The 25,225-nt window shown below is 41.5% G+C and overlaps 1 protein-coding gene across 4 annotated transcripts; it reads left to right on the forward strand.

Moving 5' to 3' along the window:
• On the forward strand, positions 1–24,754 carry slc34a1a (solute carrier family 34 member 1a). 4 transcript variants are annotated; one of them, XM_014212463.3, is made up of 15 exons: positions 50–119; positions 2,245–2,293; positions 5,536–5,616; positions 5,767–5,955; positions 9,365–9,514; positions 9,888–10,031; positions 10,783–10,894; positions 11,572–11,767; positions 12,479–12,574; positions 12,944–13,076; positions 13,707–13,874; positions 14,259–14,375; positions 22,117–22,241; positions 22,877–23,146; positions 23,337–24,654. In XM_014212463.3, exons 2-15 carry the CDS (start codon positions 2,260–2,262, stop codon positions 23,652–23,654), a joined length of 2,133 nt encoding a protein of 710 aa, XP_014067938.2. In that variant the 5' UTR covers positions 50–119; positions 2,245–2,259; the 3' UTR covers positions 23,655–24,654.
• Positions 24,755–25,225: the final 471 nt, after the last annotated feature.

The following is a 25,225-nucleotide window of genomic DNA, read 5'->3' on the forward strand; positions in this document are numbered from 1 at the left end:
AGTCAGCTGGTATATAATATGACTGGTTTTTCATTTTTCTCATGAAGAGTCTCTTCTTTGGGAGTGACTTTAGGTGATACACTTCTTCAAAGGAACATTAAGCTAAGGGACAAACCAAGGTGAGATCTACTATAAGATCTATGTAGTGATATAAAATCTACTTTATAAGATCTATGTAGTGATATAAAATCTACTTTATAAGATCTATGTAGTGATGTGAGATCTACTTTATAAGATCTATGTAGTGATGTGAGATCTGCTTTATAAGGTCTATGTAGTGATGTGAAATGTACTTTATAAGGTCTATGCAGTGATGTGAAATGTACTTTATAAGGTCTATGTAGTGATGTGATAGCTTAATTCTATGATAAGCCCAAAGGTAAGTCTACAAACTAAGGATAATGATCATCACATTACTTTACCATGGATGCAACCCCTGTGTTTCGAAGCTGTTCAACCTTTATACATAAGACATTACATGAGTTGCATAAATGATTCAATTTTGAATGACTAAAATGTAAATGCATAACTCCATTCCAATGAATACATATTGCTTTGTCTTTGGAGAGCTCCCATCCATCATGATGCTTGCTTAATTATATCCTATTAATAATTGATTCAAGGGATTTGCTGTGCTTCAAGAAACCCTCACAATATTTCTCATCTTGGAGAGGTACACCATGTAAATAGAATTAGAAGGCAATCGCACATACTCACACGCACTTACACACGTGCACCCACGCGCACGCATATACACACCCATATTCCTAGCACGCAACGGCTACATCAAGCTTGTGACTTTGCAAACTTGTTGGATGCATTGGCAGTTTGTTTTGGTTGTGTTTCAGAAGATTCTTTGGCCAATAGAAATTTATGATAAAATAATGTATTGTCATTTTGGAGTAACTTTTAACGTAAATAAGAATATAATATGTTTTGAAACACTTCTACAATAATGTGCATGCCAAGACATGCTAATCTCTCACCATTACCAATAACAGGGGAGGTTAGCATGTCTTGGGGGTGTTATCTTTGACCGTCTGTAACTTTCTCTCTCATCATTATTTATAATGAATACAAACCACAAAATAATTCTCATCTTGGAGTGGTACATCATGTAGGTAGAATTAGAAGGCACACACGGACACACACACACCTGCAGACGGCAAACACGCGCACACGATCACACACGCACACACTCACGCTCACATAAAGGAATTCAGCGTTGCACTCACTTCTTTCTGTAGATTTATATATTAGCCTGCTGTAACTCTGTTGGTGCCTGGATTCCTCACACACTCAGAAAACAGCTCAACCAGCAAGATGGCACAGAACATCTGAGTGCTACCGTCACTCTAAAATAATTACTCAACTCAGTCACAGAAAAGGTTCTAGGCTTTTAAGAACACATTAGCGATAACAACTCCGCAGGTGTCCCCAATCTGAAAACCTCTAAGCGACAGCTTAGACATGAAAAAAAGCTTTCCCCTACAGAGAGAACAAGACAACTTTGAAGGAAGGGAGTCTGATTTCCGTAGAAAGTGTTGGCCGGCAGTCTGACTACCGTAAGCACAGGACATTTAGAGGGGAAACTTAGGAAAGAGATGTTTCTGAGGAGTGATGTTTCTGAGAACAGTGATTTTTCTGAGGACATTTATGTTAAATTTATGTTTCTGAGGACAGAGATGTTTCTGAGGACATTGAGGTTTCTGAAGACATTTATGTTTCTGAGGACATAGATATTTCTGAGGATAGTGATGTTTCTGAGGACATTGAGGTTTCTGAAGACATTTATGTTTCTGAGGCCAGAGATGTTTCTGAGGCCAGAGATGTTTCTGAGGGCAGAGATGTTTCTGAGGACAGTGATGTTTCTGAGGACAGTGATGTTTCTGAGGACAGAGATGTTTCTGAGGACAGAGATGTTTCTGAGGGCAGAGATGTTTCTGAGGGCAGTGATGTTTCTGAGGGCAGTGATGTTTCTGAGGACAGTGATGTTTCTGAGGACAGTGATGTTTCTGAGGACAGTGATGTTTCTAAGGAGAGTGATGTTTTTGAGGACAGAGGTGTTCTCTTCATCTGACAAGGCCTTTACTGGTAGGGATGATGTCTACAAGACAAGTTTATCTGATTACTGCCAGAGAGCAGAGGACTGTTGAACTCTTACATCAAGGACTGCTGTGAGTTAATACAATGTAGCCTGCCTTTTTTCACATTTAATTGGCTGCTATCACACCTTCTCTTTAGCTAGCTGGTGAAAGGATGAACACAGTGAAAGCAGAGAGGGTTACGAAAGGTAAGGGCAGTGTTTGTCCCTGTTCCATGTCTATCAGATATGTAGGTATTGCAGTCTAATGTCTAAACCTTGGAATTAAAGCTAGTGTTGACTTTTTTCATCTTATAGCTAGTGACTAGAATTGGCATATTCACAATAAATGAAGGACTCATCTGGAATTACAGAGGGTTGGCCTTTTTGTTTCTTTATTAAACTGCTCCCATCTTGAGTTCGAATTGAATGTATGGCAAATAGCGCCCATGTCAATTATTTTTGCCCTGCTACCCTTGCCTACAAAAGAGGACCACAATGCCTATAGTTGGTATACAGTACCAGTCAAAAGTTTAGACATACCTACTCATTCCAGGGTTTTTCTTAATTTTTACTATTTTCTACATTGTAGAATAATAGTGAAGACATCAAAACTATGAAATATTACGTATGGAATCATGTAATAACCAAAAAAGCGTTCAATAAATCAAAATGTATTTTAAATGTTAGATTCTCCACAGTAGCCACCCTTTGCCTTGATGACAGCTTTGCACACTCTTAATAACCTCTTACATGTAGACGTTCCGCTAGCGGAACACCTGCTCCAATATCCAATGATGGGCGTGGCGCGAAATACAAACTCCTCAAAAATCTGAAAACTTCCATTTTTCAAACATATGACTATTTTACAGCATTTTAAAGACAAGACTCTCCTTTATCTAACCACACTGTCCGATTTCAAAAAGGCTTTACAACGAAAGCAAAACATTAGATTATGTCAGCAGAGTACCCAGCCAGAAATAATCATACAGCCATTTTCAAAGCAAGCATATATGTCACAAAAACCAAAACCACAGCTAAATGCAGCACTAACCTTTGATGATCTTCATCAGATGACACTCCTAGGACATTATGTTATACAATACATGCATGTTTTGTTCAATCAAGTTCATATTTATATCAAAAACCAGCTTTTTACATTAGCATGTGACGTTCAGAACTAGCATTCCCACCGAACACTTCCGGTGAATTTACTAAATTACTCACGATAAACGTTCACAAAAAACATAACAATTATTTTAAGAATTATAGATACAGAACTCCTTTATGCAATCGCGGTGTCCGATTTTAAAATAGCTTTTCGGTGAAAGCACATTTTGCAATATTCTGAGTAGATAGCTCGCCATCACGGGCTAGCTATTTTGACACCCACCAAGTTTGGTACTCACCAAACTCAGATTTACTATAAGAAAAATTGGATTACCTTTGCTGTTCTTCGTCAGAATGCACTCCCAGGACTTCTACTTCAACAACAAATGTTGGTTTGGTTCCAAATAATCCATAGTTATATCCATATAGCGGCGTTTTGTTCGTGCGTTCAAGACACTATCCGAAGGGTAACGAAGGGTGACGCGCGGATGCGTATTGTGACAAAAAAAATCAAAATATTCCATTACCGTACTTCGAAGCATGTCAAACGCTGTTTAAAATCCATTTTTATGCGATTTTTCTCATAAAATAGCGATAATATTCCGACTGGGAGTCGTTGTTTTCGTTCAAAGACTGATAATCTAAAATGGACTCTTCACGTGCACGCGCACACCCGTCTCATTGTTCTCAGATCGACCACTTACCAAATGCGCTACTGTTTTTCAGCCATGGGCTGCAAAGTCATCATTCAACATTCTGGCGCCTTCTGAGAGCCTATGGGAGCCTTAGAAAATGACACGTTACAGCAGAGATCCTTTGTTTTGGATAGAGATGACAAAGAAGGCCAAGAAATGGTCAGACAGGGTACTTCCTGTACAGAATCTTCTCAGGTTTTGGCCGGCCATTTGAGTTCTGTTATACTCACAGACACCATTCAAACAGTTTTAGAAACTTTGAAGTGTTTTCTATCCAAAGCTACTAATTATATGCAAATTCTAGTTTCTGGGCAGGAGTAATAACCAGATTAAATTGGGTACGTTTTTTATCCGGCCGTGAAAATACTGCCCCCTATCCATAACAAGTTAACATTCTCTCAACCAGCTTCATGAGGTATTCACCTGGAATGCAGGTGTGCCTTGTTAAAAGTTCATTTGTGGAATTTCTTTCCTTCTTAATGTGTTTGAGCCAATCAGTTGTGTTGTGACAAGGTAGATAGCCGATTTGGCAAAAGACCAAGTCCATATTATGGCAAGAACATCTCAAATAAGCAAAGAGAAATGACAGTCCATCATTACTTTAAGACTTGAAAGGACTTGAAAGGACTACCCAGAGTTACCTCTGCTGCAGAGGATATGTTCATGAGAGTTACACGCCTCAGAAATTCCAGCACAAATAAATGCTTCACAGAGTTCAAGTAACAGACACATCTCAACCTCAACTGTTCAGAGGAGACTGTGTGAATCAGGCCTTCATGGTCGAATTGCTGCAAAGAAACCACTATTAAAGGACACAAATAATAAGAAGAGACCTGCTTGGGCCAAGAAACACGAGCAACGGACATGAGACTGGTGGAAATATGTCTTTGGTGTGATGAGTCCAAATTTGAGATTTTTGGTTACAACCGCCGTGTCTTTATGATATGCAGAGTAGGTGAACGGATGGTGTAGGGGTGCTTTGTTGGTGACACTGCCAGTGATTTATTTAGAATTCAAGGCACACTTAACCAGCATGGCTACCACAGCATTCTGCAGTGATATGCCATCCCATCTGGTTTGCGCTTAGTGGGACTATCATTTGTTTTTCAACAGGACAATGACTCAATACAGCTCCAGGCTGTGTAAGGGATATTTGACCAAGAAGGAGAGTGATGGAGTGCTGCAACAGATGTCCTGGCCTTCACAATCACCCGATCTCAACCCAATTGAGATTATTTGAGATGAGTTTGACCACAGAGTGAAGGAAAAGCAGCCAACAAGTGCTTAGCATATGTGGGAACTCCTTCAAGACTGTTGGTAAAGCCTTCCAGGTGAAGCTGGTTGAGAGAATGCCAAGAGTGTGCAAAGCTGTCATCAATGCAAAGGGTTGCTACTTTGAAAAATCTCAACTATAAAATATATTTTGATTTGTTTAACACTTTTTTGGTTACTACATGATTCCATATGTGTTTTTTCATATGTCTTCACTATTGTTCAACAATGTATAAAATAGTAAAAATAAAGATAAACCCTTGAATGAGTCGGTGTGTCCAAACTTTTGACTGGTACTGTGTATATTTGTTGCTGGGTGTAGCATTTTCATTTATTTAAAATGGTCAAATAAAATAAAATACTATTTCTCTACAGCCCTATACAGTGAAGTCATCATGTCCTCTCGTCTAATCACAATACTTTCATCCAGCGTGGAACCTATGATCAACTACAACGGTAAATTCCAAGAGTGATATTTTATCATATCAAAAAGCGTGCCCAGAGAATTCAAGACACTTTGTCAGTAAATACAACTCTGACTTTGTCTTCAACCTCAAATTCAGAATTAATTGTTTGAATTCAGTGAAATATAAACTGTGGTTTTAGGGGGACGGACCCATGGCACTCCCGCTTCCCTGCGTCCCAAACATCTCCTGGAGGAGGACAGGGAGTCAGGCCTTGGGTCCACTCTGGACCTCATCAGCAGCTTGGAGGGGTACAGCCAGGAGGATGAACCAACCTCACCCACCTCCTCCCCCAAACCAAGGGAAGGGAACTGTCCCCCCAAAGAGCAAGGTACAGCACTCTGAAGTTTCAGAAACATTTTCCCCCTGCATGCAATTATACTATATTTACGTCAACACTCCTACAAGAGGAGATACTGTGTAGTGAATGTGGAGGAGAGTCATTGTGATAACCTATTAGTTAGTCATTTTTAATTTAATTTTATTAGGATCCCAATTGGCCCACACCAAAGCTGACAGCTAGTCTTCCTGGGGTCCGACACAGTGAATAATACATTACAGACAAAAATACTTTACAATTTACATGCATTTAAAACATGAAAGGAAAACATTCCTTTTTTACAAACACATTTATGTAAATGTTATGTTATAGAAGGGTCAAGACACCTTTTTTGTGATTTCACATGTTTTTGAGAAACTTATCCCAGACAGCAAATCACTTCCTCATCCTCCTTGTATACTATGGGGGCCCTGAAAAAACATGAACAAAGGCTCCAAAAACACCCAAATTTGTCCTTTTAGAAACGGCCAAGCTCTCAGTGAAGTGATCATCCGAATTTTATCCGCAATGTTTTATTCCCTTTTCTACGACTCAAGCCGTTTCCCCTTTCCAGCTGTTCCATTCTCTGTGTAGCCTGCTGCTACAGGTAACTGCCAAGATTGTAATGAATACTCAGGGAGAAAAAGGTGTAGATTCATGCACAGAGCGCGGCAGGTGTGTATTTCCCCTTCGCAGAAGGCAGGAATCGTGGTCACAGGCAGGCAATGGTCATACACAGGTAGGCAAACAGGCAGATGAATCAAAACTATGTTCTCACAAACAAGCTAGGAAAAGGCTTAGTAGAGTGAAAATGAAAAATACCTCACAAAGGCACAAACAGAATGAACTGAACTAAATAACCTCTTTGGGCTAGGTGGGACGCACCTACTCAACAGCCAGTGTAATCCCGTGGCGCGATATTCAAATACCTTAGAAATGCTATTACTTCAATTTCTCAAACATATGACTATTTTACACCATTTTAAAGACAAGACTCTCGTTAATCTAACCACACTGTCCGATTTCAAAAAGGCTTTACACCGAAAGCAAAACATTACATTATGTCAGCAGAGTACCCAGCCAGAAATAATCAGACACCCATTTTTCAAGCTAGCATATAATGTCACATAAACCCAAACCACAGCTAAATGCAGCACTAACCTTTGATGATCTTCATCAGATGACACCCCTAGGACATTATGTTATACAATACATGCATGTTTTGTTCAATCAAGTTCATATTTATATCAAAAACCAGCTTTTCACATTAGCATGTGACTAGCATGTGACTAGCATTCCCACCGAACACTTCCGGTGAATTTACTAAATTACTCACGATAAACGTTCACAAAAAACATAACAATTATTTTAAGAATTATAGATACAGAACTCCTCTATGCACTCGCTATGTCCGATTTTAAAATAGGTTTTCGGTGAAAGCACATTTTGCAATATTCTCAGTAGATAGCCGGGCATCACAGGGCTAGCTATTTAGACACCCAGCAAGTTTAGCACTCACCAAAGTCAGATTTACTGTAAGAAAAATGTTATTACCTTTGCTGTTCTTCGTCAGAATGCACTCCCAGGACTTCTACTTCAATAACAAATGTTGGTTTGGTCCCAAATAATCCATAGTTATATCCAAATAGCACGACGCATTTCGTGACAAAATAATTCTAAATATTCCATTACCGTACTTCGAAGCATGTCAACCGCTGTTTAAAATCCATTTTTATGCCATTTTTCTCGTAAAAAAGCGATAATATTCCGACCGGGAATCTGCGTTTAGGTAAAAAGACGAAAGAAAATAAAGCATGGGGTCGACTCGTGCACGCGCCTAAGCCCATTGTCCTCTGATCGGCCACTTACCAAAGGCGATCATGTGTTTCAGCCTGGGGCTGCCTCGATATCATTCAGCTTTTTCCCGGGTTCTGAGAGCCTATGGGAGCCGTAGGAAGTGTCACGTTACAGCAAAGATCCTCAGTCTTCAATAAAAAGAGCCAAGATGAACAAGAACTTGTCAGACAGGTCACTTCCTGTATGGAATCTTCTCAGGTTTTTGCCTGCCATATGAGTTCTGTTATACTCACAGACACCATTCAAACAGTTTTAGAAACTTTAGGGTGTTTTCTATCCAAAGCCAATAATTAAATGCATATTCTAGTTACTGGGCAGGAGTAGTAACCAGATTAAATCGGGTACGTTTTTTATCCGGCCGTTTAAATACTGCCCCCTATCCCCAACAGGATAAGGAGCTGATGAGACCAGGTGGATAACTAACACAGGTGAAATCAATGAACAAAAATGAAAGACATGTCTATGTTCAAGAACACCACAAAACAGAACACAAGGTTGACTAAGAAAATAAATACAGAACCTTACAAAAATAAAATAAACACCAACATAAAGTGTCTTAATAGGGCTTCGGCTGCCAGAACAGCTTCAATGTGCCTTGGCATAGATATTTTCTCTCCTCAATTGTCCAGTGTTGGTGATCGCGTGCCCACTGGAGACGCTTCTTCTTGTTTTGAGCTGATAGGAGTGGAACACAGTGTGGTCGTCTACTGCAATAGCCCAACTGTGACAAGGATCGACGAGTTGTGTGTTCCGAGATGCCATTCTGCACACCACTGTTGTACTGCGCTGTTATTTGTCTGTTTGTGGCCTGCCTGCTAGCTTGCACGATTCTTGTCATTCTCCTTCAACCTCTGAAAAGCCCAGCAGTGCAGCTGTTTCTAACATACTGGATCCGGCGTGTCTGGCACCAACGATTATACCATGCTCAAAGTCACTTAGGTCACTCGTTTGGCCATTCTAACGTTCAATCGAACTGTAACTGAATGCCTCGATGTCTGTCTGCCTGCTGTATATAGCAAGCCCCGGCCATGTGACTCACTGTCTTTACGAGCAATCCATTTTCGTGATAAACTGGCCACTGAGTGTATATACTGTGTATATATCTAAAACTACAACTAAAGTCACAAATGTACACAATTAATAATAAAGAAACAATACAACTAAAGATGAACAATACAACTAAAGATGAATCATGTGTGGATGTGTGTAGAGTGTGTGTTAAGAGGTGTGTGTGTGTGTGTGTGTGTGTGTGTGTGTGTGTGTGTGTGTGTGTGTGTGTGTGTGTGTGTGTGTGTGTGTGTGTGTGTGTGTGTGTGTGTGTGTGTGTGTGTGTGTGTGTGTGTGTGCATCTATCTCTTATACGTACAGTACATGTCAGTACATACACACAAAAATTAGGTCACAATAGGGAGAGGCGTTGCTTATTTTGTCATTACGTTGTTGCCTTGTCTTCTCAAAGCGATACTGGGACAAATGTTGGTTTGTTCTTCAGGAAGAAACATTGTAATAATGCATTTGTTCTTTCTATCTTTCGTTCTCTGGTTGTTTCTCTTGTTTTGATCAGCAGCCACCGCAGAACCTGACATGGAGCTCAGTCCCAACAGAGTCAGAGAATTCTTCATCAACTGCTCCAAGATCCCTCTCCTCCTCCTCCTCCTCTTCTTCTTCGTCTGTTCATTAGACACACTAAGTTCAGCGTTCCAGCTGGCTGGGGGTGAGTAGATTACACTCAACTGTCCCTCCGAGATTAATTAGGTAATGAGGGATTTTCTGTCTCACTATAATTAGGATGTTTTGCACTCTGTCCTGTCCTCTCTGGATGTGCTTTGTCAGATTAACTGACTCGTGCATTTTGATGACTATGATGAGAAAACCTGTTGAAACCTGTGGAAACCTGTTGAGTCGATGGCAAGTACTATTGTATAACTAGACACACCTAAACTGATACTTTTGGTACAAACTGATTCATGATATGGTACTGTAAACTGTGTGTTTACTCTAACTCTGAACTAGGTGGAAACCCTGTCTATTGTCCTGATGTAGGAGATGTGTTAAGAGCTGTACATCCTGTATGTGTGTGACTGAAGGTAAGGTAGCGGGGGACATCTTCAAAGACAATGCGGTGCTGTCTAACCCAGTAGCAGGGCTGGTGGTGGGGATACTGGTCACTGTATTGGTCCAGAGCTCCTCCACATCCACCTCCATCATCGTCAGCCTCGTCTCCTCAGGATGTGAGTACTTGGAGAGAGAGATTCTGTGTCTGTGTGTATGTGTGCGTGCAGTCTTGTGGGTTTGTGCATACATGTTTTTGGGCTTGTGTTGGTCTGCATGAGGGTGAAAACATGACTTGTAAATCTGAACTGATTGAATAGGATTAAAGGGACCAGTGAAAACAAGATGCTTATGAATTTGAAACAAAGTGGTGGAGCTCTCTCATCATTGTCAGTGCTTAGTTATGTATAACAGTCTCTTGGGGTGGGCTGTCTGCTGCTAATAGGGGTTATCCACAGAGACCTCTCATTCACTGTGTGTATGTGACCAGTGGCTATGGTACATCAGTATGCCAGGACTGTCTCTGTCTCAGCAGCCAATCTCAGAGAAGAGACCAGGGGAATTATGGGCAATTACAACCGCCCAGCTTCCCTGTGCCTCCTGTCTGTCTGTGAGCTGTATGTATGTGTGAATGCGCAAAGGGTCATCATCTGCATAATAGGCCCCAGCAATAATAAAGCCAGTTCTTCAGTTAAAAACTGAGATGCCCTCCACTCACCTGCAAATTACCTTCAGTTTTTCCTCCATTAAAAGCATTTTGAAATAGGAAGGGTCAGGTTTGATAATATTTAAGCCCGAGCATTACCATAATCATGGCACTTTATGCAGTCTTTGAGAAGAAGCCAAAGTCATTACATAAATATGGGAGGTTGTGTAATTGTGTGTGTGTCTGTCTGTCTGTCTCTCTGTCTCTCCATTTCCTTCTGACAGTGCTGGAGGTCCGGTCTGCCGTTCCTATCATCATGGGGACCAACATTGGGACATCGGTCACCAACACCATTGTAGCCATGATGCAGGCAGGGGAGAGAAATGACTTCAAACGGTACAAGGGGATGGGAGGAGAGGAGATGGAAGAGAGGAAAGGAAAAAGGAGAGGGGAGAGGATAGGGATAGAGGATAGAGGAGAGGAGAGGAGAGGAGAGGAGAGGAGAGGAGAGGAGAGGAGAGGAGAGGAGAGGAGAGGAGAGGAGAGGAGAGGAGAGGAGAGGAGAGGAGAGGAGAGGAGAGGAGAGGAGAGGAGAGAGGAGAGGAGAGGAGAGGAGAGGAGAGGGGCTGTGCAGTGAATTGTACAACTGTACTTCTCTCCAGTCCATGTGCTGTCATGTTAACAGTATAACATCATCTAACCATACATAAGCCTATCAACAGCAGCAATGACATTTCTCAAGCTGTTGACCCCATATCACTAACCTTATTAAGCACCCAGCACTACGGAGATTGCATTACTTGTGCCCATGTCATCACAATGACCTTTCTGCTCGGAGTTCAAAGTTAAAAACACTTTATTGTCCATTTAAAGTGAAATGGACACTTTCACTAAACTAACTTAATCACATAACTCAGTCACATAACTCAGTCACATAAGTACATGACGAAACAAGTAATGCGTAAGGGCATATTACTAAAAGTAATCAGTACAAGTACCCATAACACCGCTTATTGGAGGAGACCAAACACACAATTAACCAACCCACAACTGGGTTCTGTCTCTGTGTTCAGGGCGTTTGCTGGGGCTACCATCCATGACTGTTTCAACTGGCTGTCTGTGCTGGTGCTGCTACCGATGGAGGTGGCTACAGGGCTGATGACCCACCTGGCCCACATCGTGGTCACCAGCTTCAACATCCAGACTGGAGAGGACGCTCCCGAGCTACTAAAGGTCATCACCGAACCAGTCACTAAACTCATCATACAGGTATTAACCAGTCATTAAGCCTATCATACAGTTATTGACCAGTCATTAAACTCATCATACATGTATTAACCAGTCATTAAACTCATCATACAGGTATTAATCAGTCATTAAACTCATCATACAGGTATTAATCAGTCATTAAACTCATCATACAGGTATTAACCATTCATTAAACTCATCATACAGGTATTAATCAGTCATTAAACTCATCATACAGGTATTAACCAGCCATTAAACTCATCATACAGGTATTAATCAGTCATTAAACTCATCATACAGGTATTAATCAGTCATTAAACTTATCATACAGGTATTAACCAGTCATTAAACTCATAATACAATATAAAAAAACAGTCAATATAACACCTAATGAATACCTGTCATTAACATGTTGGCTGGGCTCCCCCTGTTGGCTGTGCTCCCTGCTTATGCCATCAAACCCCTGCAACTTATCCAGAATGTTGCTGCCGGCCTGGTGTTCAACCTTCCCAAGTTCTACCATGCCAACTCGCTCCTCCGCACACTTCAATGGCTTTCACTCGAAGCTCGCATCCACTGCAAAAATCTACTTATTATGACTGTGATATGTGGTTGTCCCACCTAGCTATCTTAAGATGAATGCACTAACTGTAAGTCGATCTGGATAAGAACATCTGCTAAATGACTAAAATAAAATAAAAGTAAACAACCATTCTGTCTTGTCTCCATCAGTTGGATAGGCAGGTGATCACCGGCATCGCCATGGGAGATGAGAGGATGAGGAACAGGAGCCTAGTGAAGAAGTGGTGCCACACCGGGCTAGTTACGGTACAGACCCTCAACACCATCACTGTCTCAACACTGTCATCGTTGTCATCACTGTCACCCCCAGACCCTCTGCCTCACCACGTCACGGTCTCAACACTGTCACGGCCAACACCGTCATCATCATCATGACTGTCACCACCGTCACTCTTGAGCCTGTCATCCCCACCAGCTGTTAAGGCTTTGGTGCGATAAGCTCTGTCACTGATGAGACTTTCTCTGTCACTATCACAGTGATTTATGAATATACTGTCTGTGAATGATAAGACATAAGGCAAACTGTTTGCTATGTTTATCTTCTCTCTACATCGTACACTCTCTCCTATCTATCTCATATGCTTCTAAACTCTCTCCCCTTCTCTTTCCCATCAGTCCTCTCTTCAGTCCTCTATGAATATCAGCATCACTGGTTCTGACAACTGTAGCTCCGCCCACCTCTGCTTGCAGGAAGGTGACATCACCTGGACCACTCAGAATCTCCCCTCTGAGGTTAACATCCAGAAATGTAAATCCAACATAAATGACATACATTAAACTGACATACCACTGTTTTATATACTATTTTTGACATCACACTTATTTTAATTATTATTTATTTAGAGGTTGTTAGATTATTTTTAGATTTGGGTTATTTATAGTTAATTTTCATTGTTTTAGCAGAATAAGAACTTCATACAGATGTAGAATCTCAATTTCAGCTAGTTTGCTACAGCAGGACAAGAATCCTGCACCAACAAGAAATGTGAATTATTATGTGGATTATATTTAATGGATATTTTTTGTAGCGCATTTTTTGTTGTGGCAAATCAAATCTGACATTTTTAAAATGGAAATTACAAACTTTAGAAGCATTTTTTAACCTTGAATACACTACAAATTTGCATTTCATTTTTTCAGCAAAAAAGAGTGCTCAAATTAAGATCCTACATCTGTATAGAGAAAATAATACATGCCATTTAGCAGACACTTATCTCCAAAGAGACTCACAGTCATGCGTGCATACATTTCTTACATATGGGTGGTCCCGGGAGTCGAACCTACTATCCTAGCGTTGCAAACGCCATGCTCTACCAACTGAGCTACAGACAAGCACATTATTGTGAATTATTTGTCTGCTGCTCCTGGTTTCCTTCAGGTAGGCATCTGTTTGCTGATGCCCATCTGTCAGACCTGACGGTGGGGCTGATCCTCCTGGCCGGCTCCCTGGCCCTGCTCTGCACCTGCCTGGTGCTCCTGGTCAAGCTGCTCAACTCCCTCCTCCAAGGTCAAGTGGCAAAGGTCATCCAAAAGGTCATCAACACAGGTGGGCGCCGGTCGGAGATAGATTGCAAGATTTTTTACATACAATATATGAGAATGCCAAGTCTGAGCATACTAAATATAACCTCCACTAGCAATACATTTTAGACAGACAGACAGACAGACAGACAGACAGACAGACAGACAGACAGACAGACAGACAGACAGACAGACAGACAGACAGACAGACAGACAGACAGACAGACAGACAGACAGACAGACAGACCTAATCAGGGTCGTCACTAGTTACCACAGCAACAAAGTCTTAATTATGTCTAAACCTTGCCTATTTCTGAAATCCACTAGCAAGATTTTCAGACAGACAAGAAAGACAGACAGGTAGACAGACAGACCTAATCAGGATCTTGCTCTAACCATTTCAATGTAGACTTGCCGTATCCCTTTGGCTGGCTGGCGGGCTACCTGGCCATGTTTGTGGGAGCAGGGATGACCTTTGTAGTGCAGAGCAGCTCTGTGTTCACCTCTGCCCTGACACCACTTATAGGTGAGTGACTTCTGGCTAGGGGAGCATCTACCTACCCCATTCTGACTTCTGTCTAGGGGAGCATCTACCTACCCCATTCTGACTTCTGGCTATGGGGAACATCTACCTACCCCATTCTGACTTCTGGCTAGGGGAACATCTACCTACCTCATTCTTGCATGAATAACAATTAAAACAACATTTTAAAGTTTTTTGTAATGATTGATTATGAATATTATAGACAGAATAATCATAGATAAAGGCCATTCATCAATTTGGTTTATTCAAATCAGTTGTTCAGGGGGGAGAAGAGAAGGTCAATAGTTTGGACAAGACAAACAGATTCACTTGAAATCTATTCTCAGAAAAAACATTGATGTATACCTGAAATACGTAGCCTACAAACACAATCTACGAACTCACACAGAGACATACATTCTAGTTTTATCTCATTGCTGACATGCTGGTCCAGACTAAAACCCCTGTGATTTGTGAGATAGCATGTTAATATACTGTAGAAAGACAGCAGGCAGGTAAACAAGTACAATCAGATAAACATTGACCCACTCACATCACATAGTTTGATGAAGCCAGAGTTAAACTTCCTCATGCATCTTCATTTGATATATGGTTTGAATATTTACAAAAACATGAACATTGGATAAATAAATATTTTTGGGGTTATCATCAGGTAAACCAGTTATGCTAATCCCAGTAAGGTACAGCATAAATCACATTTCTTAAATCAAAGGGAATATTCCATTAGCTGATATAACAATAAATCGGTGTAAATCTTCAGTGGATCAGTGACCAGGAAGTCACATTGGAATCATACTGTTCTCTGGCTGGATGTTTCTGGAGGTGAAGGCATAGAGGAATGGATCCAAGCAGCTGTAGGTCAGAGATCCAACAATTCTCCAATTGGATTCCCAGAACCCTCTCATAGCCTTATCCCCCACAAAGATGGCTGCCACTCCCAGCACATTCATGACATGGTGAGGAGTGCATGGAATGATGAAGGTCACAATGAGGCTGGTCACTAACCTAGTCATCCTGCGGCTCCTGAAGAAGGCTGCTTCGTTCACCTTTCTGTGGAGGTGGATATAGGTGGTGGCCACGAGAAGGGAACAACAAATCCCAGGACAGTATTGAGTATACCGGCCATTTCCTGAGTGTCTGATGTGAAAACATACGGACACTGTACCTGTCCACTCTCATCTGGCTTCAAATCTCGTAACATCACCCCAGAAGACATATTCACAACCCCTGTTACTCCCCAAAGGACAGCCAGCAGACCTGTCTTCCCTGCCCCTGACTCTGCCAGTCTGACCCAGCTGTGGGGGTAGAGAAACAGGAGGTAGCATTGAATGCTCAGTAGTGTCACATTCAGCAGGCTGGCTTAGAAACTACAGAAGAATAGCATGGAAATGTGATCCTCTGTAGCTCAGAAACTAGCGCATGGAGCTTGTAATGCCAGAATAGTGGGTTTGATTCCCGGGACCACCCGTACGCAAGCATGACTATGTCGCTTAGGATAAAAATGTCTGCTAAATGGCATATATTCTATATGAACATACAAAGAGACAGGGTTTCATCCAGATAAACCACAGTTCGTGGACCCATACAAGCAGGGTGATGAGGCAAAGTAGATCAGATACAATCAGCATCTGGCTCAAACTAGCTATATCTTGGTTTTGGCGAAGAACAACCAATCACTGGGATGTTCTCGGGAATGCTGATTAGGCAGCAGAGAGACATGACCACGCTAGGCTGTCATATAAAGTACTGTTCTCATCTGACAGGAGGTACAGTACTCTGAAGAGCTGTTTTTCTGTCCAGTGAATTTGCTATCCAAATATAGTCTTAGTGAGTTGGTAGTTATGGAAAGGCCCTGGTTAGATGTTGTGTGTCAGTGGGACTTTGCATGGGCCCTCTGAATATCCTGAACTCTTCATGTGAAACCACAAATGACGATGTGTTTATCGTAATTTACCTGGAGAATGTTGGATAACCAAGCAACCAATGAACTATCAGAGTTGTTCCTGCTCTAACACATGGAAAGTCAAATCAACCCCTCATATCGATTTCATATCTGATCTCTGGAGAATTTTAGGAAATGGAAATGTTTTGGGGAAATGTTCTTTCATTTATAATGTAAACAATGTACTGGTATACATTATCCCAATATCACAGAAGGTTGGTGGCACCTTAATTGTGGAGGGCGGGCTCATGGTAATGGCTGGAGCGGAATAGTTGGAATGGTATCAAATACTTCAAACACACGCTTTCTATCTATTTAATGCCTTTCCTTTTGCTCCGTTCCAGCCATTATTATGATGCGGTCCTCCTCTCAGCAGCCTCCACTGTCCACTATATCATATTTCTATTTGCATCTAAGACTCAGTTTCGGATTATTCCTCATTTTGACGGTGTGAAGGTCTCTCTCTCTCCTCTTATATTTCAATTACCTTCAAATACATTCTTAAATAAGTATTTAGCCAAAGTTTGTTTGAAAATACATTTGTAAAGTATTGGCATGTATTTAAACCTACTTGTAATTTAAGTATATCAAATACAAATACTTAAATAATCGTACATTCGTGTATTACACTGTTGAAATAACTAATGAGTGTCTGGAAATTCTACAAGATTGTGGCTTTCGGATGACTGGTGACTGCTGGTCAGTGGTGGAAAAAGTACCCAACTGTCATACTTGAGTAAAAGTAAAGATACCTTAGTAGAAAATGACACAAGTAAAAGTGAAAGTCACACAGTAAAATACTACTTGAGTAAAAGTCTAAAAGTATTTGGTTTTAAATATACTTAAGTATCAAAAGTAAATGTAATTGTCACGACTTCCCCCGAAGTCGGTCCCTCTCCTTGTTCGGGCGGCGTTCAGCGGTCGACGTCACCGGCCTTCTAGCCATCGCCGATCCACTTTTCATTTTCCATTTGTTTTGTCTTTGTCTTACACACCTGGTTTCAATCCCCCAATTACTTGTTAACCTGTCTGGGAAACGTGGGACTTTTGCGTCCCACCCTAGTCAACAGCCAGTGGAATTGCGTCACGCGAAATACAAATACCTCATAAATGCTATAACTTCAATTTCTCAAACATATGACTATTTTTCACCATTTTATAGATACACCTCTCCTGAATCGAACCACGTTGTCCAATTTCAAAAAGGCTTTACAGCAAAAGCAAAACATTAGATTATGTTAGGAGAGTACCCTGCCAAAAATAATCACGCTGCCATTTTCAAAGCAACTAGCATGCATCACAAATACCCAAAACACAGCTAAATGCAGCACTAACCTTTGACAATCTTCATCAGATGACACTCCTAGGACATCATGTTACACAATACATGCATTTTTTGTTCGATAAAGTTCATATTTATATATAAAAACAGCATTTTACATCGGCGCGTGACGTTCAGAAAATATTTTCCCTCAAATGCTTCCGGTGAATCAGCGCTACAATTTACAAAATTACTATTCGAAAACATTGGTAAAATATAATATTGTTATTCAAAGAATTATAGATTAACATCTCGTGAATGCAACCGCATTGCCAGATTTAAAAATAACTTTACTGGGAAATCACACTTTGCAATAAACGAGGTGCTATGCTCAGAAAAATAGGCTAGGCGATACAGGTTAGCGCCATCTTGGACTCATCTAAAATCAAATATACTATTGTAAATATTCACTTACCTTTGATTATCTTCATCAGAAGGCACTTCCAGGAATCCCAGGTCCACAACAAATCTAGTTTTGTTCGAAAAAGTTAATAATTTATGTCCCAATAGCTCCTTCTTGTTAGCGCGTTCCGAAGGCTACTCATAATGTACGAAGCGCGCGGGACTTGTCCTCACGAATGTGCAAACAAAATGTATTTACGTTCGTTCAAACGTTGTATAACATAAATCTTTAGGGCCTTTTTCAATCAGAACTTCAATAATATTCAAGGCGGACGATTGCATTGTCTTACTAAACGTTTCGGAACGAGAGAGTACCCACGGGCACGCGCATCATAGTACTACTGGCCCTCCCTCTATGACAAACTTTCCAGGCCTCTCGTTCGGTCAGTTTTTACAAGAGAAGACTCAAACCACTTTGTAAAGACTGTTGACATCTAGTGGAAGCCTTAAGAAGTGCTAAATGAATCCTAACTCACGGTGTGTTTCATAGCCAAAGGGTTGAAAGTGATTCCACAAATCAGATTTCCACTTCCTGTTAGGATTTGTCTCAGGGTTTTGACTGCCATATGAATTCTGTTATACTCACAGACACCATTCAAACAGTTTTAGAAACTTCAGAGTGTTTTCTATCCAAATCTACTAATTATATGCATATTAAGAGTAGTAAGAGTAGTAACCAGTTTAAATCGGGTACGTTTTTTATCCGGCCGTGAAAATACTGCCCCCTATCCCCAACAAGTTAATCATTTACCCTCTGTTCCCCCATGTTTGTTTGCGAGTTATTGTTCGTTGTAAATCGGTCCATTTTTGTGGGCTCGCTATATTGCTTTCTATTTGTGTATTTTTGAGTAAAATATCTGCTGTCCTGCGCCTGACTCTCTACACTAGCTACACACAGGACCTTTACAGTAATTGCTAAAATGTGACCAACCGGATCGATTCAGTCTTACATAGCAAATCAAATCAAATCAAATTGTATTAGTCACATGTGAAATGCTTACTTACGAGCCCCTAACCAACAGTTCAGTTTAAAAAAATACGGATAAGAATAAGAGAAAAGTAATAAGTAATTAAAGAGCAGCAGTAAAAAATAACAATATAGACAGGGGGGTGCCGGTACAGAGTCAATGTGCGGGGGCACCGGTTAGTTGAGGTAGTATGTACATGTAGGTAGAGTTAATTAAAGTGATTATGCGTAGATGACAACAGAGAGTGGCAGTGGTGTGGAAAGGGGAGGGATGGGCAATGCAAATAGTCTGGGTAGCCATTTGACTAGCAACATTTGAAATTGTGTTTTTTACATTGGAAAAAGTAGAGACTCAGAGCTAGAAAATTGTATATGATACACTATAGTTGAGGAACAATGGGAAAGTAATTCTGCTTTGAAAGTTGATAAACTCAGTCTCCGGCTCAAACTGGAAAGATCGTGGTTTTAACGAAGGTTGAACATCACTGCGATGTTCCCTGGAACTCTGATTAGGAACCAGAGAGACAAGGCCACGCTAGAGGCTAGATGTCCACAGTTCCAGGAGAAGGCCGAAGGACTGAGGAAGGAAGCAGAGAGACAGGACCACGCTAGTGGCTAGATGTCCACAGTTCCAAGAGAAGGCTGAAGGACTGAGGAAGGAAGCAGAGAGACAGGACCACGCTAGAGGCTAGATGTCCACAGTTCCAGGAGAAGGCTGAAGGACTGAGGAAGGAAGCAGAGAGACAGGACCACGCTAGAGGCTAGATGTCCACAGTTCCAGGAGAAGGCTGAAGGACTGAGGAAGGAAGTGTTGGAGGTAGTTTAGTTTAAGGTGTAGTTTAAGGTGGACAAGTTAAGTTGCTCCATTTCTAGCAGTGAGATAAACGGACTGGTTGACTGGGACAAAGTCAGTTCCGTGTTTAGAACTCTGCTCTACCAGAGGTGGTACTGAGTTAATGACATCAGACAGTTTTTAGAGCAGCTGGTTTTCTGTCATGTGAATATTTCCTATTCAAATAGAGTCTCAGTGAAGTGGTGGTTTGGGAAAAGCTCTGGTTGGATGTTGTGTGTCAGTATGTATTTGCATGGGACATCTGAATATACTGAACTCATGACACCACTGATTATCTTGTTTGTCAGTTCATCTTGAATGTTCTAGTCAGAATCTTGGACAACCTTTGGACAGGAAGGTGGGTTCATATTCTAACTTGAAACATGTTGGGTGGATGAGTGTTGTTATACATGTTCGGATGATGGGCTACACATTGGTGGTGTAAGCCAGTGGTTCTCAAACTGTACCAGTATCACCAACATGTACCTTTTTATGTGCATTTTACCTGTAAGCCTTTGGTCTCGTTAGTCTTCTTAAGTACTCCTGGTTTAGAACCACTGGTGCTGTTGTCTTTACATCCTGTAGGTCTGGTGTGTGACTGGAGGTTAACTTTACAGTAATGCTATTGGTCAAAAACTCTGATTTTGAATCCAAACAGTCAGATGTTATAAAGGGGTGTCAGATTCATTGTCTCTTTCTCTTTGTTCCTGACCTGTGCTGATGAAATACACTCTCTCTTTCTTTCTCTCTCCACCCCAGGGACTCTTGTGGCATGGCCTTTCAGGCTATGACTTCTCTCTCTCTCTCTCTCTCTCTCTCTCTCTCTCTCTCTCTCTCTCTCTCTCTCTCTCTCTCTCTCTCTCTCTCTCTCTCTCTCTCTCTCTCTCTCTCTCTCTCTCTCTCTCTCTCTGTCTCTGATGATGCCTAGAATAATGCCTTGTAATGCTTCTGAATGCTTTGTAAATTAAGATTATACCTTGTATGTGATTTCATTCATTTTACAATGATATTAAATCTCTGACTTTGATATAGACAATTCTTATTCCTTACTTGATAGTCTATTCCTGTAGCTCTTTAATGCTGCAATATGTAACTTTTTGGGTGACCTAACCAAATTCAAATGTGAGTTAATAGATCTGTCATTCTCATTGAAAGCAAGTATAAGAAGTGATATATAATGTATGTAATATGCCTGCTATTTCTATGGTTCCCATGCAATATTTCTGGTTATATTTCATAGCGGTTTAGATGGTATAATGATTCTGTACACTATAATTGCTTGTTTTGTCACATACACTGAAATTAGGCAAACTTACAATTTTAGCAACCAGGAAATGGCGAAGCAATTTCTGTATAGTGCACCTTTAAGAGTATTGGTTGCATATTCCTATTCATCATTTATCTTTATGGAGTCAGATACACCTCATAATAGACTTTGTCCATTAATTTCATAGTCTTATTATAGGTCGCATGTAAGAAGTATATAATATACACATACTGTATCAAATATTACCCCACTAAAATGTAAGGGGTGACTTAGCCCCTCTATAAATATTACCCCACTACAATGTAAGGGCTGAGTTAGCCTCACTACAAATATTACCCACTACAATGTAAGGGGTGAGTTAGCCCCTCTACAAATATTACCCCACTACAATGTAAGGGCTGAGTTAGCCTCACTACAAATATTACCCACTACAATGTAAGGGGTGAGTTAGCCCCACTACAAATATTACCCAGTACAATGTAAGGGGTGAGTTAGCCCCTCTACAAATATTACCCACTACAATGTAAGGGGTGAGTTAGCCCCTCTACAAATATTACCCACTGCAATGTAAGGGGTGAGTTAGCCACTCTACAAATATTACCCACTGCAATGTAAGGGGTGAGTTAGCCCCTCTACAAATATTACCCACTACAATGTAAGGGGTGAGTTAGCCCCACTACAAATATTACCCACTACAATGTAAGGGGTGAGTTAGCCCCTCTACAAATATTACCCCACTGCAATGTAAGGGGTGAGTTAGCCCTTCTACAAATATTACCCACTGCAATGTAAGGGGTGAGTTAGCCCCTCTACAAATATTACCCACTGCAATGTAAGGGGTGAGTTAGCCCCTCTACAAATATTACCCCACTACAATGTAAGGGGTGAGTTAACCCCACTACAAAGTAATTAGCAAATCACTATCATCTTACAGCAGACACGCTTTTCTGTGTGCCACATGAACAATGATGAACCCTGCTCCTGGTTTGCAGGTATTGGTGTGATCAGTCTGGAGAGGGCCTATCCACTGACTCTGGGCTCCAACATCGGCACCACAACCACAGCCCTGCTGGCAGCCCTGGCCAGCCCTGGGGACAAACTGGCTGCTGCCATACAGGTATGGACCGTTTGGGAATCACTTATTTCGCAAAAGGCTTTATTCAGAGCAACTTACATTCAAATAAAAGGGCTGAGAAACAGCAAAAGATACATTTCAAGTAAAGCCCTTTTTGAAGGAAATGGTTTCCCCCAATGTCCATCTAATACCGTCCATCTTGTCTTTCCTCTCAAATGTCCACCTAATACCGTCCATCTTGTCTTTCCTCTCAAATGTCCTCCTAATACCGTCCATCTTGTCTTTCCTCTCAAATGTCCTCCTAATACCGTCCATCTTGTCTTTCCTCTCAAATGTCCACCTAATACCGTCCATCTTGTCTTTCCTCTCAAATGTCCTCCTAATACCGTCCATCTTGTCTTTCCTCTCAAATGTCCACCTAATACCGTCCATCTTGTCTTTCCTCTCAAATGTCCTCCTAATACCGTCCATCTTGTCTTTCCTCTCAAATGTCCTCCTAATACCGTCCATCTTGTCTTTCCTCTCAAATGTCCACCTAATACCGTCCATCTTGTCTTTCCTCTCAAATGTCCTCCTAATACCGTCCATCTTGTCTTTCCTCTCAAATGTCCTCCTAATACCGTCCATCTTGTCTTTCCTCTCAAATGTCCACCTAATACCGTCCATATTGTCTCCAGATTGCTCTGTGTCACTTCTTCTTCAACATCCTGGGAATCCTGCTGTGGTACCCCATCCCTGTGACACGTGTCCCCATCCGCATGGCTCGTGCCCTGGGTGAACGCACCGCCAAGTACCGCTGGTTCGCTGTCCTCTACCTCCTCGTCTGCTTCCTGCTCCTCCCGTCCCTGGTCCTAGGCCTCTCATTGGCTGGCTGGAGAGTGATGGTGGGAGTGGGCGCACCATTTGTGGGTGTGACTGTTTTCATTGCCTTGGTGAACCTGATGCAGGTGGGTTAGAAATACTGTAATCAGACATTATTGGAGAACATTGGAAGTCGAATTGATGATGGAGGCTCTACATTTTTAAGAAGATTATCTATTCAACTTCCAATGTCATCCAAGAGTGGTTGAATAGTTCAGATGCATCAAATTTGATTGGTCTATGGTTGGTTGGTAACAACATTTCTCTGTGCTGCAGGCTCACAGCCCTGGCCACCTGCCCGCCCGTCTCCAGAGCTGGGACTTCCTGCCTCGCTGGATGCGCTCTCTCAAGCCCCTTGACAGGGTCATCACCAAGGCAACTGGCTGCTGCAGCACAGGCCATGCAACCGGAGACGACCAGGCGGCGCCCATTAACGCGGTAACGATCCCTGTTGACCCCAAGATTGCATCCACCCAGAGGAAGGCTGACCTGGCGTATGATAACCACGTCCTTGAGTACCTGGATGAGACAAAGCCAGGTGTACCTGTGTTTAAACTGAAGGGTCTGGAGAGGTGCAACAGCACACCCCTCTAAAGGAGATGGATCTTGGTCTGACATGGGAAGGGTTGGTTTAATATTTTCTATTTTAATCTCAGGAGTGCACTGCTCTGGGCCTCAAGGGCAATAGAGTGTTCTGGTCCTTGGCTTATAACCGATGATTGATTTCTGCCAGCTGTGCAGTCTCTCTATAGCCAATCAATGACATATATTGATAAATGAAGTGCCTGGGAGATGTACTGTACAGTATAAAGCCCAGAAAGAGATCTTATAGTCTTTGAGGACTGGAGTTGTTCACCCTCTTCTGTGAATATGTTTTATCATCATAGTGAACCAGACTGAATCCAGTAGTCTAGATTGAAGATGACAGAGGTTAAGACAGCAGATTCTAATATCCCATAACTCTTTGCAAAAATGGGACGAGCTATGCTAGTTAACATAGGTGCTGGTCCAATGAATTTGTTTATTTTCGAACGCTGTCACATGGAATTATTCTATTGCCCTAAGCAGTATATTTTCGACCTAGCCAGTATCTAGTTCCCTAAGTGGGGTTGGCATGGATAAGCACTCAAAGACATCACAATGGAATCAACGAGGGCTCACTTCACAGATAATCTCAACCAGATGGGCGTACATGAAATGAATGTGTACTGTGTGGGTTAGAATGTTCATCGTAGGTGTGTTTTTATAAGTCTGTGTAAATGTGTCTGTTTGTGGGTTTGCTTATGTGTTAGTCATACACGCGTGCACCTACTCTAGCAAATGTAGCTTCACAGAAGTCAGTTGATTATGCAGAAGAAGATCATGCTTCAAGCCCCTTGATGATGCTGTTCCCTGAAGGGAATAAATACTTTACTAGCACTTTGGGAACAGAATGAAATGTTCAGATAAACAGTGTCTCTCTTTGCTCCATGAACAAAACAGAGTGCAGAGTGTGCAATGATATGAAACACTAAAAGGAACGTGTTTGTCAGACAAGGGTGGAATAAATATTTAGAAGAAATACAAAGATACTAATAAAGTGCTTGCTACTGTATTATACTGCTCTCTGTATATGCCATTGATCGTTTTCTTGACAAGTGTCTATCTAATGATATAGCCACATTTATATAAAACAATGATATCTTGTCAAACAATATGTGTACATACATTTGATTGATATAATGGTAGCCGGTCCTTTCAAATAAAAAAAGCAATCTTAAGCAACAAAAATCAAGAGAAAAACACTGTCTTTGTCGTGCCATGTCTGAAGTCATAACTAAGTCAGTATCACATCATAAAGCTACAAACCTGTGTTGTATTTAGTGGGCAAAACAGTAGAACAGTTTCTAAAAGGTTCTACTACTTAAACTTCCCAATAAGAACACAGAAGATAATTTTCCATTTAGAACATCTACTTTATTTCTGGCTACTGAACATGACCCTAGACTCCTCCACATCATCCATCCCCCCTCAGGATCCCTCCACCCTGTCACCCCGTCGGTCATTCAATCAGCAGCCCTCCACCCTGTCACCCCGTCGGTCATTCAATCAGCAGCCCTCCACCCTGCCACCCCGTCGGTCATTCAATCAGCAGCAGCAGCTTGGAAGCTGTTATGGAGCCTTTT

The sequence above is a fragment of the Salmo salar genome, chromosome 09 (genome assembly GCF_965601325.2).
Source record: "Salmo salar chromosome 09, fSalSal1, whole genome shotgun sequence".
Classification (NCBI taxonomy): domain Eukaryota; kingdom Metazoa; phylum Chordata; class Actinopteri; order Salmoniformes; family Salmonidae; genus Salmo; species Salmo salar.